The sequence below is a fragment of the Heliangelus exortis genome, chromosome 8 (genome assembly GCF_036169615.1).
Source record: "Heliangelus exortis chromosome 8, bHelExo1.hap1, whole genome shotgun sequence".
Taxonomy (NCBI): domain Eukaryota; kingdom Metazoa; phylum Chordata; class Aves; order Apodiformes; family Trochilidae; genus Heliangelus; species Heliangelus exortis.
This window is the reverse complement of record NC_092429.1, coordinates 10,926,852-10,940,085: the sequence shown is the minus strand read 5'-3', so window position 1 is coordinate 10,940,085 and position 13,234 is coordinate 10,926,852. Positions and strand designations below refer to the sequence as shown.

The following is a 13,234-nucleotide window of genomic DNA, read 5'->3' as shown; positions in this document are numbered from 1 at the left end:
TACAGGAGCTCTGCAAATAGAGAACAGCGAGGAGTCAGACCAAGGCAAATACGAATGTGTTGCAACCAACAGTGCAGGAACCCGATACTCTGCCCCAGCAAACCTTTATGTTCGAGGTAAGAACAGTTTCCACCAAAGGGGTTCACTCTCCTCCTGCCCAAAAGGCTCCGTGACTTTCAGGAAAGGAGTGTGTTCCCTACCTTAGTGCCCTGATGGCACTTTGTGGTTTGTGTGATGTGGCCTTTTGCTCAAAAAATTGCACAAGGTCTTTGATCAACATTGGGTTTGACTCACATCTGGAAATCTGTTTTTGCTGTTTATATGGTGTTATGTAAATTGTTGAAATATGGGCAGAATTGGAATTCCTTTCCCTTGACCTCAATAACTTTGTGTCATGGTTATTTTAATTGGGATTGAGAAGTACTTAATTTTCTTAGTATAAACTAACCTTTGGTGGAGTAACATAAAATCAGTCATATGTTGATGAGTGAGAGGTGCTCAGCTATAGCTGAGCTGATACCTGGGCCTCTGCTTTGGGTTGTGTATCTTTAAAAACAGAACAGCTTTTTTGCATTGTCCTAATCCATCTTACATGCATTAGTGATTGATCCTCTGAGTATTAACTGCTCACACTGGGAACCTGCTGGAAATTATCTGCAATTCATGTAAAGTGATTTTTCTAATGGTTATGCTACGTTGCTGATTTAAAACTGTTTTCAACATACCAGAATAACTAGGTTTTACATTAGGGCAGTTTTTCTTTCTCTGCATAGAAGGTGTTTGAGTTAGCTTGAAGAGTAGAAAGGGCTAAATTCCCTGTATGCTTTCTGTTAACCTCAGCAAGAAAAAAATGTGCTGCTTCATATGAACTGTATAACCAGAGCCACTGGCATGGAACTCCTGGGAAATGTAGTTGTGGATTTTCCAAAGAAGAAGATTCTTGTGCTGATGGAACCCATTGTTTTTTAGGAAGTTAAAACCAGATTTTATTTCCATATAATAAAGCAACTATCTAATAATAAAATCTCATCTTCTTTTCTTCTTTCCTCTGAAATACAGAAAATACAGTCTTAAATCTGTACGTGCAATGGTCAATATGGAAAGAGGACATTAGAATGATTAAGTCTTCACATGTTGTGTGTTTCCTTCTAGAGGTGGCTTCTGACATTGACTCTTTGCTTATTCTGGGGGACTGCTTTTTTATTTTGCAGCATAATTTGGATTAAAAGAGTCTTTGGAAGACTGAAGTATCCAATTAAGCATATTCAGAAGATGAAGCTATATCTATGCAGTGGAATCATTTCACTCTCATAGTGTAATTATGGATGATTTTAAACTCCCTGTATTCTTTCAAGTTCATTTTTCAGGCAAGCTGTACTAAAACTTATCCCAGATTGTCTCTTTGTGCTCTGAGGGAAAGGATCCTAGTTACCAGATCGGCTGTTGTTGCATAGGTTTGTGTGGATGCCCAGCAGTTCTGCTACAGTATTTGGGATGCTTTTGCTTCCTGTGGCATGCTCAGATTCTCAATATCCTGCTTTCCATAGAGGTGTTGCTGAAAAAAGGCACAGGAGCTTCAAGAGGTTCAACCTCTATTTAACAACTTTCCAATTTCTTACTAATGAACACTTTATTCAGAAAGTAAAACCTGTAGGACTGAGGATTGTACTGAATTTTGCACTTGGCTTGCTGCTCAGCAAGGTTCAGCTGCCCTGTTTAGGCGATGGTCTGCACATGTGAGAAGATCCTGGCCTTCACCTATGTTCTTAGACATAGGCTTTGCTGATAACCATCATTTTCTTACACATAAGTTTTTGAAACAAGCCTTTTACTGCACATAACCTTTACAATGTCAGTCTCCAACCTGTGTGATCCTGATAAAGATTTGCTGTATATTTAAGACAGGATGCTCCATAAATTATTATCAGATGAAATTCACTGTGCATACTGTCCTAGCTGGTATTTGTGCTTACATCTGGTAGCAGATGTTATACAAAAAAAATCTCACTGTTACAATATTAGTTAATGACTTCAAAAAGTTTTTGACACCAGGAACAATACAGGCAAGGAAAAAAATGAAAATATATTACTTTTTCAAGTCTGGGATGCAGAATAAAAGAAACCCTGCTTTTTCTTCTTGTGATAGTCCTACAGTGTTCTCATTAGATGGATCAGTGACTTCCAGTAGGGTCTTAAGAGAGTGCCTGTATCTTTACTAGAGATGACATTAATTAATGCTAAATTACAGTGGAAATTAAGTGTGTCAGCTGTACCACCACTGCATGGTGGTTTCATAATGATTGACCTCATTGTGGTATGCACCCAAGAAGCCAGCCACATGGCTGAGTACTGAGTAGCAGTACTAATTTCCACCCTGGTACTTCTCAGGACTGCTTGTGCCTGCTCTCATTTACAGTCTATTGTTTTTTTAATAGTTCAAATGTTTGTTTGTCTCTAGACTCTGGGGGTTTATGTTTTTGATCATGTTCTCCCCTTTCCTAGCCTCCCAGGTAATCCTTTGTGAGTGTGCTGTAGAAAGCACAGGCTCATTAGCTTCTTTATCATACTTTTCACACTAACAAAGGAAGATACTGGCTGCTGAGGAGGAGTATCCAGGCACTGCTTAGGGCTTCCTATATCAATGAAAGAACAGGAGGAGGAAGGGGTAGGCTACGCCAGTGTCTTGTCTCCGAATCCTTTAGAGCCAGTACTTCGGTACAGATGGACTTCATTAAAAGTTAAAACATTTCCACACCAGGGATTTGTAAAGGAAAATGGATGCGTTTTCCTTGAAGCTATTATTTTCATCTTGCTAAGTGTGCTGGAAAGCAACCCTCATAAGCCTTTTGCTTCTGGACTGACGGGTCTATCTGTCTGCTGCTGCAGAGGCGGGATGGAGCTTGGGACCAGCGCTGGGATGGGAGCTGGCTGCCTCCCACTGCTGCTCTTCAGCTCTCCATGCACAGAGGGCTGCAAAAAACATCCAGACCATTAGAGGAAAAAAAACAGAGTGAAAGGAAGAGTGAGGAGCATGCCAGAGAAAGCTGGCTATCTGGGGCTTTGCAGGGACTTGGAAAGGGGCACCGTAGCATATTCCTGTTCTTCTCTTTCAGCACAAGCATGCTTTCAAATGCTGGTCTGGACATTGTCATTACCAACACTAAGGAACACTCATGGTTGCATGCACCACATTACATCCTAACCATGATTAGATTTGGGTCTTGATGGTGCTGCAGGGAGAAGAGAAGGGAATAGAAATGTATGGAAGATGTGATTGCTGTAATCCAGAGAGTTTACTGTCTAATTTAGCTGCAAAAAATCCAAGAAGTTGATTCAACACGTAAGAAAATTATTTAAGAGGAGAGGGCAGATTCAACCTGATGTGGGAAAAAACATAGGTGGTGTAATTTCTTTGTACTTACTGGGAGGATAGTATAATTGCAATGATTGACCTATGCTATTGTTTTTTTATGAACACATTTCACTCTTCATTTGCCTACAGCTTCAGGGACATCTGCACAAAGAGGAGCATTTTCAGCCATAAGCTTTGTTCTGCAAGATGCTTTTGAAGGTGGTGGCCTGTGTGGTGCTCCCCTCATCTTCCCTCCCCTTATTTGACTGTTCCCATATGTGACAGGCTTTCTCTGCCTTTCTTTTTCTCTGCATGTACCATTATTTTTTCAGTGAAGCAGATGAGCAGGAAGACCGTTTATAAGAATATCCTTATTAATACACTACTGAGTTCACTAGGTGTGTTCCCCAGTGCTGCTTACAGCAGTGAGCAATGCAGATGCTGTTAGAATAGTACTTATTGGAGCACTGTCTGCATAATTCTCATCAAATGAGTAATATATTGCCCAGTTTTCAGTTCTTAAGTGCTGCTTTTCAGGTAGTCAATGCATGGTCCAGTGGGGCAAGTGCAGTAGTTCCCTCACCCAAAATGCTATGTGTACTGTAGATAAGGCATCTGCACAGCTGCTTTTAAAGGAAGATTATTTAAAACTGAATTGTCTTCTCTGTCCTCAAACTAGTAGATCAGACTGCAGTAAATAAAAACTGTGTTACTGCAAAAAAATCCGTGCTCTCTGGGTTTGCTTTTTGAAAAGCCAGGCTAGTGTTTCATCTGGCAGCAGGGAAGCTTGCTTGGAGTCTGAAGTTTTATTTGCCAAGTTCCACTAATGAGCCATCACCAAAAATGAATTTAGGATTGTGGGTCTGTCCCTAGGAGTGGTTCTTCGGCCACTGCAGGGTTTTATACTTGGGAATTTGGCAGTAGCTTGGGTTCAGACACAGAGGGATCTCACCAAAATGCTACCTGCGGCTATATTATGCTTACTGCAGTGGAGTCCTTGTGTAAATAATAATACTTCTGAATGACTGACATGGGCCTGGAGCAACAAAACTTGAAGCCTTTAAAAAGGACATTTTTCTGCTTATGTAATATTAAAACAGCTAAAATAGCAAGAGCAGTCAAAGCTCAAGAGTATTGCCTGAAGAAGAGTAAAACTTGAGGATGGTGGTCAAACAGCCAACAACCGGAGATGTCTGAAATATGGCTAAATAACGGAATACATTTGTTTACATCCCAGCTAAATGCACATTTCTGGTAGTGTGGTCCATTAAACCTCCCTCTGGTCAGGGCTGATGGGTTTGAAATTGCTTGACCAGAGAGGGGCACTGTTGGTGCTTGAGGGCCTGACAGTGATTACAGTCAAGCAGAGTCTGGAGAGACTTAAGAGGGAGATGCCTGGATGACAAGGTAACACAGGCAGTTGAATCAGACCAGATGACCCAGACTGCTGCTTCGGGTAGATCATCTGCCCTGGCCCATCAGAAGAAGCAAAACCCAGCTGCTATAGAGGCCAGAGAGTAACTGCCTCTCAGCAGCTGGTGCATGGCTGAGGAGGTCTGAAGGGCCATGAGCTCCCTGTGTACACTCTGTGCAGCCTTGAACTCAAAATAATGCTGGAGTAGAGTAATGCATCACAAAGCAACGACCCTTTGATGAAGAAAGTGCACTCCTTTTTATGGGATTTCAGTATTTTTAACTTCATTTCCTCTGTCCCCGGGTACTGCTCTATGTTGAAGCTACTGCTGTAGCCAAAGTCAGAGCCATTGTAGTTTGGGCAGATGCACCTTGGTTAGTTGTAAGCCAGCCTGGGGTGAGGGCAGCCTGTGGCATGGCCAGAGATGAGCAGCACTGGGCACCAGCAGGTGTCTGCTGCTCAGTCAGCACTGTGGCTGGTGATGCTGCAAGTGTGTGTCTCCTCACACTGGAGCTGTCTGGCTTCAGAGCCAGAGAGGCACATACAGGCTTCTGCCAAGTTTTCCCCATATACTACTATGAATATTTTTGCCTGTTTTCTCATGGGCTGAAGTGTGTTTACCATCAGTGTTTCTGTGAGCATTTTGCTATGCCATAATGATTATGATGTCACAGTTTAATAAATATTAGTTTTTTGTCCTTCTGCTAGCACATTCCATCTGAAGACTGATGTGCTTTTTAGAATTCTACTAAATAAGCTTCACCATTTTATTCCTTGCAAAGTCCTGTGACAGTAAAAGTGCGATGCAAGGCTCTCAAGTATGATTATTTGTAAAATGACCTTTATGGAAAATAGAAGGAGAATGGCTGGTTGCTCAGTGCATGATAATGCAACACAGAAATGGGCTTGGAAACCTATTTTCCCCTCCTCCTCACATGACCTGCACAGATGTCTGTGGAACAGCTAGGCTTGTGTATTTGTGCTGACTAAATGTCCATTTCCTTCCCTTCTATATCCACTTGTGCAAAGGTTCTGCCCTTAATTGAATTCATGCATGCATGTGTGTGCACTATGAATGGGAAAGGATGGTTGGTTGCCCTGAGCATCCTGTCTATTTCTCTAGGATGGAATATACCCATCACTGTGTGATGAGAAAATTGTTTATCACATATAATGGGAGGTTGTCTTATTCTCATGTAATCTGGCGTAAAAAAGACAATCTGTCCTTTTATTCCTCTGTACTGCTAAAAGCTGTAAAGGATAAAATTTGATTTATGTGGAGTCCTTGAGACACAAGATGTGCTTTTGGAGATAAGCAGGCACAGGTTCATTGCCCTCTGGGTTTTTGTTAACCTCTCTTTTGGATTCCGAAGTGTCTGGGTTTACCTTTATATTAATGCCTTGTGTAGCACCGGAGGTTTTTCAGCACAGGACAGATGCTGGCAGTTCCCAGCAGAACTGCAGAGCCAATTGGGATAATGAACTTTCTTGTTGCTTTCAGGAAAGTGTTAGCTTTGCATTCTGAAAAGCTTTAGAAATGTGTTTCTTTGTTTAAGCTAGTGATCTAAACTCTCAGATCTGTGCATTCGTATCCTGGCCACAGCCCCCTGCCTTCTTTCAGGGAGCTAATGCCCAAGAACACACAAAAACAGAGCCTCATGTAAGCTCAAATTAATTCTTTCTGCAACAAGCTGCTGTGGTTAGGCTATTGCTGCTGCTGCATAAGATGAGAATGTCTGTATCAGGGTAAAAGGCAATTCAATCAGCATGGGAATTTCTGCCTACAGAGTGCTGGAGCCATCTGACAGTCAGGGCTGGCAGACACGTCTCTGATATGGCCTCACTCTTTTCTTCTTTGCTGTTTCAACTTGGATTTCAAAAGGAGCCCCTTTTTTACTTTCTGGAATTTGCTATCTGGTGGCATTTCTGCTGTGACTTGACTTGCCTGTTTAAGTTAGCTACCAGGCAGTTGAGGTTCATGGGAACACACTAGCATGTGTGTTCTGCAAAGGGGATATACTGGGTAACCCCAGCCTTAAATCCTCTGGGGGGTAGGAGGGTTGCAGATGTTACTTGCTCTCACTGCTCAGAGTCATTTGCTTTGTAAAAAAAGCAGAAACCCTGTTGGCAAATGTGCTTCTTAGCTTAGAACTGACATGGATAGAGAACTGAAGATAAGGGATCATGAGAATGGGATCTGTAAAGAGACAAAATTTCTAATTTATCATTCATCAGGTTTTCTCAGATAAAGCAGCAGCTGTTTGAGCAATAAGTAAAGGGAAAAGGGAGAGAAATTTCTGCAAGAGGTGTTCCCTCTTGCCTTACAGCTGTTCCAAAATAGCCTGCTATTGGTCTTTATTCTCCATAAGCCAGTAATACAATAAGAGATTAAGAGATAATCCAGCAATTAGCGACAAATAGCAGGCCCCAAACCTGTTCCTGTTTGACAAACCAGAAAGTAATCTGTTTGAATTAATGTGTTTCACATGTGTCTCCTCACCTTCCCAGCTCTAATCTGAAGTGTCAATACATGGGGAAAGCCACTGTCAGCCTACTCCTGTCCACATACACTGATGCAGTGCAATTCCTGCTGGGCTCCCCAAAACAGAATTCCTGGCCATTTCCAGCTGCAGCAGCACCACTCTCCCTGCCTGTGGGCACACCAGATGACACCTTGGCAAGTCCCCTTGGGGTGTCTGGGAGCTGTCAGTACCTTCCAAGGACAGGGGCAGGCTCTGAAGCACTTCATCAGCAGGGATGGGTGTTCCCATAGCTGTTTCAGCATCATCTCCCAGTCATCCTTCACCATCCTCTTGCCATCCAGTCACACAGTCCCCGAAGGTGCAGCAGGTTCATCCACACTTGCAGCACTTGGAATATATGTTGTCCTATTGTGACGTCAGTGCTGCTTTCCAGAAGGGCAGCCATTCACAGGTATGCCTGGTTTGCCAGAAGCACTGTCCTTCCTGGGCAAAGGCAGGAAAAAACCCCTTTCTGTTGGGAGGAGCTAGGCAGAAGGTGAAGCCCTCTGCTGTTTGCTGAGGCCATGCAGATGTGATATACTCCATTAGATTAGGAAATAAAGTGGCGGCTTGGAAGCAGCAATAAAGAGGTTCCCTCCCATCATAGGGTCTCAAATGATTAAATGAACCTTAAGTCAGTGTTCTGTGGACCAAGAGGTTAATCCCCTGTCTGAAGCAGGCCAGAGGGAAACTGGACCTTAGCCTGTTTTGAGGTTGATGGGGGTTCTTGATGCATGTGGCCCTCACTTATGGGCTCAAGCTCCGGGCTGGCTGATTCTGGTCCCTGGTACCAGTTCAATTGAAGAAATAAACAACTGTTTTGCTGTTCTCCTACAAGCTCAATTGCACTTCTTAGGCCACTGTTGTAGCTGTTGTTGGCAGTTTGTTGCCTGATCTGTACCATGTCGGTGTTGGTTAAAATCCTGTCCTCTGATCCCTGGAAATGGCTGACTGTACTCTTGCACTGTATAATGCCACATGCTGTTCTCTAATTTGCAGTGTTTCTGCTGGAAAGCAAATTCCTCCCCCTGCCTTCTACTTCCCCCATCAAAAATGTGACTCATAAGCAGTCTTTAACTATCAAATCCACTTCTGTATTCTCTCAGCGAGGGTTCAATTACAGCTGATACACCACAGATCTGTAGCTGGAGTGAGGTCACTCCTGCTAGAGAAATAAGATCTCCTTTGTCTGTAAGGAAAATGCAACTAACCTTCTACTGTCTCTCCTGCAGGAACAAAAAGTGGGACCTGCTCAATTCTCTCTGGGTGTTTTTGTCCTTCTGATTTCTTGTCCATCTTTCACTCACAGCACAGTGTACCAGTAAGGGTCTCCTGAAACTGAGACCAGCTGAGACCTGCGCATGTCTGTCACTTGCCTAATACCTCTCTGCTGCATTTAGCTCTTTGTTTGGAGAGGGGAAGCAGCTCTTCATGGTAGAAGATTTTTCCATTCACCACTTGGAACATTTCTTCCATACTTTATAAAATTCGGATCTATGTATATGCTCTTCCCAGTGTGTGGTCAATGAGTTTAATGTGCCTTTGCCATCATCTTTATAGCTGGAGTGGGTGTGTGGAAGCACATGGGTCTGTGTGCTGGCTGGAGTCTCTTGCTCTGTGCGTGAGTGTTTTGCACATGTAAACGTGTCTGTGCTCCCAGCATCTGGCCCAGCGTGGGGCCACCCCTGAAGTACCCTCCATGTGAGTATGTGTGGGATGTGCCTTCCCCTCCACCCTGCCTCGAGGAGCAGTGAGCAGGTCAGGAAAGCCATGGAGCCATCCCTGCCCCAAGCCAGAGCAGTGTGAGTGTGGTGCACTCATGTCCACAACATGGAGTGGTGTGTGTGTGTGTGGTGGGAAGTCATGGCTGACCTCTGTAGTCTTGTCTTGTCGTTTCAGTGGTGTGCGGACAGATGAAGCTTGGCCTGTTTTTACTCTCTGTGTTTTTCCTTGTCTTTTTTTATTCCCTCCTCATCTTCATCGCACTCTGCCATCAAACAAAACAAACTTTCATCTCTCAGATCAGCGAGAAGGTTGGTCCTTTTCACTTCTTATCCATCTACAGTACACCACGTCAGATGGGACTTTTGCAGTAGGGAGAGGAGAGCCATTCCCCAAAGGGGAGGGGGCCCTACAGACTGGCTCCCTTCCAGGCACGGCCACAGTGTGCCTGATGAAATCTGCTTACTGTTTGCTGTGACTCTGGTGATGGCATTGATACTTTGCTTGCATGTCTGTGTTGCTTGACATATAGAATGCACAGAATATATTTTGCATGTAAATATCAGCCAGGGTGGTTTTGTTCAAAGGTAGGGTGGGAAGAAGTGCATGCTACTGTATGTGGGGTCCTCCTCTAGTCCATTACCTGTGCTAGGTGCCACTCTAATACCTCTGAACTGATGCTGCTTTTTGGCCAGAGATCAAGAGCAGTCTTTGAAAGCAGAGATTAGAATGATCTCCATTCTATTGCAGGCTGCGAGGGAGAGCAGGCTCCTCAGTTTTTCCTGTAGCTTTAAAAGTTTTAACTTTCTCTAGTGGCAAGAAACCTAATTTTTATTTGAGCTAGATAAGAGCCCAGCATGCTGCCATCCCTTGCCACAGGGCAGCAAGGGCAGCTGGCTGAGAGATGGAATACCCTTGTGCTTAGGTAGCTTCTCTTGCTGGCAGGAGGGCAGGGAGCACTGGCAGTGGCCCCAAACCATTCCTAGGATGGCTCAGGAAGGCCTGTGGCAAAGTACACAGGTGCTCATAGCCACTCAGCAAAGCCTGATCTGTGCTTTGCCCTGTGCTGTCCTGCTGCCCTCAAATACCCAGAGGTGAATAAAGGACAGTAGTAAAAGGCAAGTCCAGCTTTCAAATTAAATCTAGCTTCAGACGTAGCTTGAGGCACTCATGATTTTGTGCTGAGGAAAGTCAGTGCTTTTGGCAGAAGTCGTTCACATAGCAGGTACCATGCCCATCTGTCCCTCCAGACACACTGGAGGAGAGAGATGCTCACGGTGGCTCTCCAGCCCAACACTGCATCCAGATGATGTGGGGAGGAGCCCCTGGCTCTCCTCACAGATGCCATCAGGCAGCTGCATGAGTTGATCTTATAATCATCACTGGAACAAGTTTTAACAAGTTGTCATAGCAGTTGTTCCAGTACACTGACTTTGCTCCTGTTTCACTCCCTGGAACGTGCTCTCATTAGATTGTACTGAGGTTTGGGGCCTTTGTTTATCCTCTAAAAATAGATTTTGTAGAGGATAAAATTACCTGAGCCCAAGACAATGATGAAAAATGAGAACAAGGAACAAAAGAGACTGAATTAAAGCCGAGGCCCAAAGCCTCACAGATTTCAGTGAATTTGGAGCACTGCTGTGGTGGCTCAGGCACCTCTGGAGAATAAACCTTTGACAGGGCACTTAAATGCTTTAGCCGCATGGTTTAGCTGAGGGGAGGCAGCTGAGAATGGATATAAGCCAACAGGAGCAGATAATTTGTCAGTCTTTGTGTTGACCCCTCCTTTGTACCCCACCAAAAATACCCATGTACACAAATATTTAATGTGAAGCCAGAAATTTGTTTCTAAATTTTCCATTGGGATTTGCCATGTTTGGCACTGATAATTACATCTTACATTTTTCCAGCTTTACTTAAAACTGTGTACTGTTCACCCATGCATTTAATTACTGCTTTGTGACTGCTACAAGGTTATTTATTAACGAGTTATTTTATCTTGATACAGTGGATCTTTTCTCTTATTCCCCTCCTTAATGTTGTGTTATTTTCATCAGAGAAATTTTAGAGACTGAATGCAAATTGCACAGCTCCACAATCTTGCTCTCCCTTACTTTGCTATTAGTATGTCAGTATGCTGAATGCTGATGTGTCTCCAGTGCTGCACCACTGTAATGATGTATCCTCTTTTATATGTGGTTGTCAGCGCAAATAATTAGACCTAAAAGTTATAGCTGAAATATAATCCAAAAATGGCAAGGCCCTGTTTTGGAAATTGTCTATAAAATGTCAGCACTCAAGGATGCATTGGGAGCATAAATAGTACAGCATTGTTTGAGCACAAGATTAGACTGTAAATGCATTTTTTTTGTTGTTCCAATTTTTCCTCTCCTGCTGTTGATTCTGTCAATAGATTGTGACATTCCAGCAACTGTCTTTCTGTTTGAAGCCCTTCCTTAAAATGATAGCACTAGGGAGAGATGAAAAGTGTCTACAGATGAGTAAACCATGCAGACCGATGATCATGTTTGAGGGTATCTCCTACATTAATTCCTTCCTGACTCTGAGGAGGTGGTTTCTGAGGAAGGCGGGAGTTTGGGACAGTGTCACCTTCTTAAAGATGTGATCTTGCATCACCCTCTACTTCTTCTCTCAGTCAGGAGGTTAGAGCAGAGCCTTCTGAAGTTGCCTTTGCTGTGCTGGGGGCCAGGGAGAAGCAGCACAGCCCAGGCAGGTCTGTTCCTCCTTGAGAGCAGGTGGGACTTCACACTGCTGTTCTTTGTGGAGAGAAGAGCAAAGGGAAGAGGTTGTCAGGACAGTAGTGCAGAATCAGAGCAGCAGGATTGGCCTCAGAAAGGAGAGGTGTGTGCAGAGCGCAGACAGAGCTCTCTATCACCACGAGGCAGTGCTCAGCGAGCCTGCGGTGGGAGTGGCAGGAGGGGGAGGATGAAGCCCAGAGTTAGGTGCCATGTGGGAAAGAAACCTAGGAGCAAGAGCAGGCAAGTAGGGATCCCTGCATCTCTGCAAGCTAAAAGGAGGGGTGTTAGCATTGTCATTTGCTCAGCTGTACTGTGGCCAAGCCAGCCATCAGGGAAAAGCAATTTGGTTTCCCCTTCTCTGGCAGCACCGCACAGATTTGGAAGCATGGGCAGTCCTCCTGGCACTGTTGTGTTTCCACCAGAGCCTTGCTGTATGCCAGCAACATCTCAGCATGTGAGAGAGTGGCTAATAGCACCAGCCTGTGAGCCCAGAGCACTCATGCCCAGAGCTTACAATTCCTGCAAACAGCAGCAGGGAGTGGGGGGGGGGAGGGGGGGCTGTTTCTGCAAAGGGGTAACGTCACCCTTAGGGGGAACCTGAGATGTTAGGAAACAGCTACTCCTATGGTGAAAGGAGCAGGGCAATTGATTCATGCTCTTTGCTCTCAAGGCAAGGAATGTGCATGTTAATGTATGCTGAGTTATTAACGTTTCTCAGTCTCAACCTTTGTGGCTATTGTGTTGCCTGCTCCCCTTCTTCCTCCCCATGGTCCTCTCAGTGAGTAGGGAACCAGACTCCATGCTGTCCTTTCTCCCTGTCCTGTGGGTTCCATAACAGGGGCTCAGATTGCACTGCTCACCGCTCCAGGGTTTCACTTCACTTCCCTGGGAATTTTCTCTACAGGAAGGCATGCTGAGGAGTGGAACAGCACAGAGCCCCTTATGAAGCTTATTTTTGGGATGAATGACAATGAATCTCATTTTTGACAGTCTGCTGGTTTAACTAAACCCCTGAATTATACTATTGTCCATTGAAATAATTTTAATATTCACAGCAATTTTCCCTGTGCTGTTCTTGCAAAACCTCCAAACCATCTCCTCTGATCTTTATCCAAAAAAGAAGATTAAAAAAATATATTGCAAATTCTTTTCACAAAAATTTTAATAAAAAGAGAAATTTCATTGCTGCAATAAATGAAGAACAACAAAAATTTCTGGAGCACTTAAGGTAGCATCATGGGCTGTACTAGATGATGTGATTTGACTTGTAAATTGAACAGAAATTGCAAGAATGCTGCTTTTTGAGGAGTTATACTGATTTAAATTATTACTAGATTCTTATGCTAGAAAAGCAGGCAACTTAAATCTCTGGCTTGAGCCTGAGGAATGTGTTGATGGTGCTCTGCAAGCTGCTGTGAGAGCTCTGCCAGATCTCATAATGCTAACTGACAGCATCTCCCCTTCT

The 13,234-nt window shown here is 44.0% G+C and overlaps 1 protein-coding gene across 8 annotated transcripts in view; it reads left to right on the top strand.

The window, feature by feature from the left end:
- Positions 1–13,234, top strand: part of PTPRF (protein tyrosine phosphatase receptor type F) — a 382,202-nt gene that overhangs the window by 290,275 nt on the left and 78,693 nt on the right. For all 8 annotated transcript variants that reach the window (XM_071750326.1, XM_071750332.1, XM_071750329.1 and 5 more), the window contains one exon: positions 6–116. In XM_071750326.1, coding sequence (XP_071606427.1) covers positions 6–116 — 111 coding nt within the window. The remainder of the gene's footprint in view (positions 1–5; positions 117–13,234) is intronic.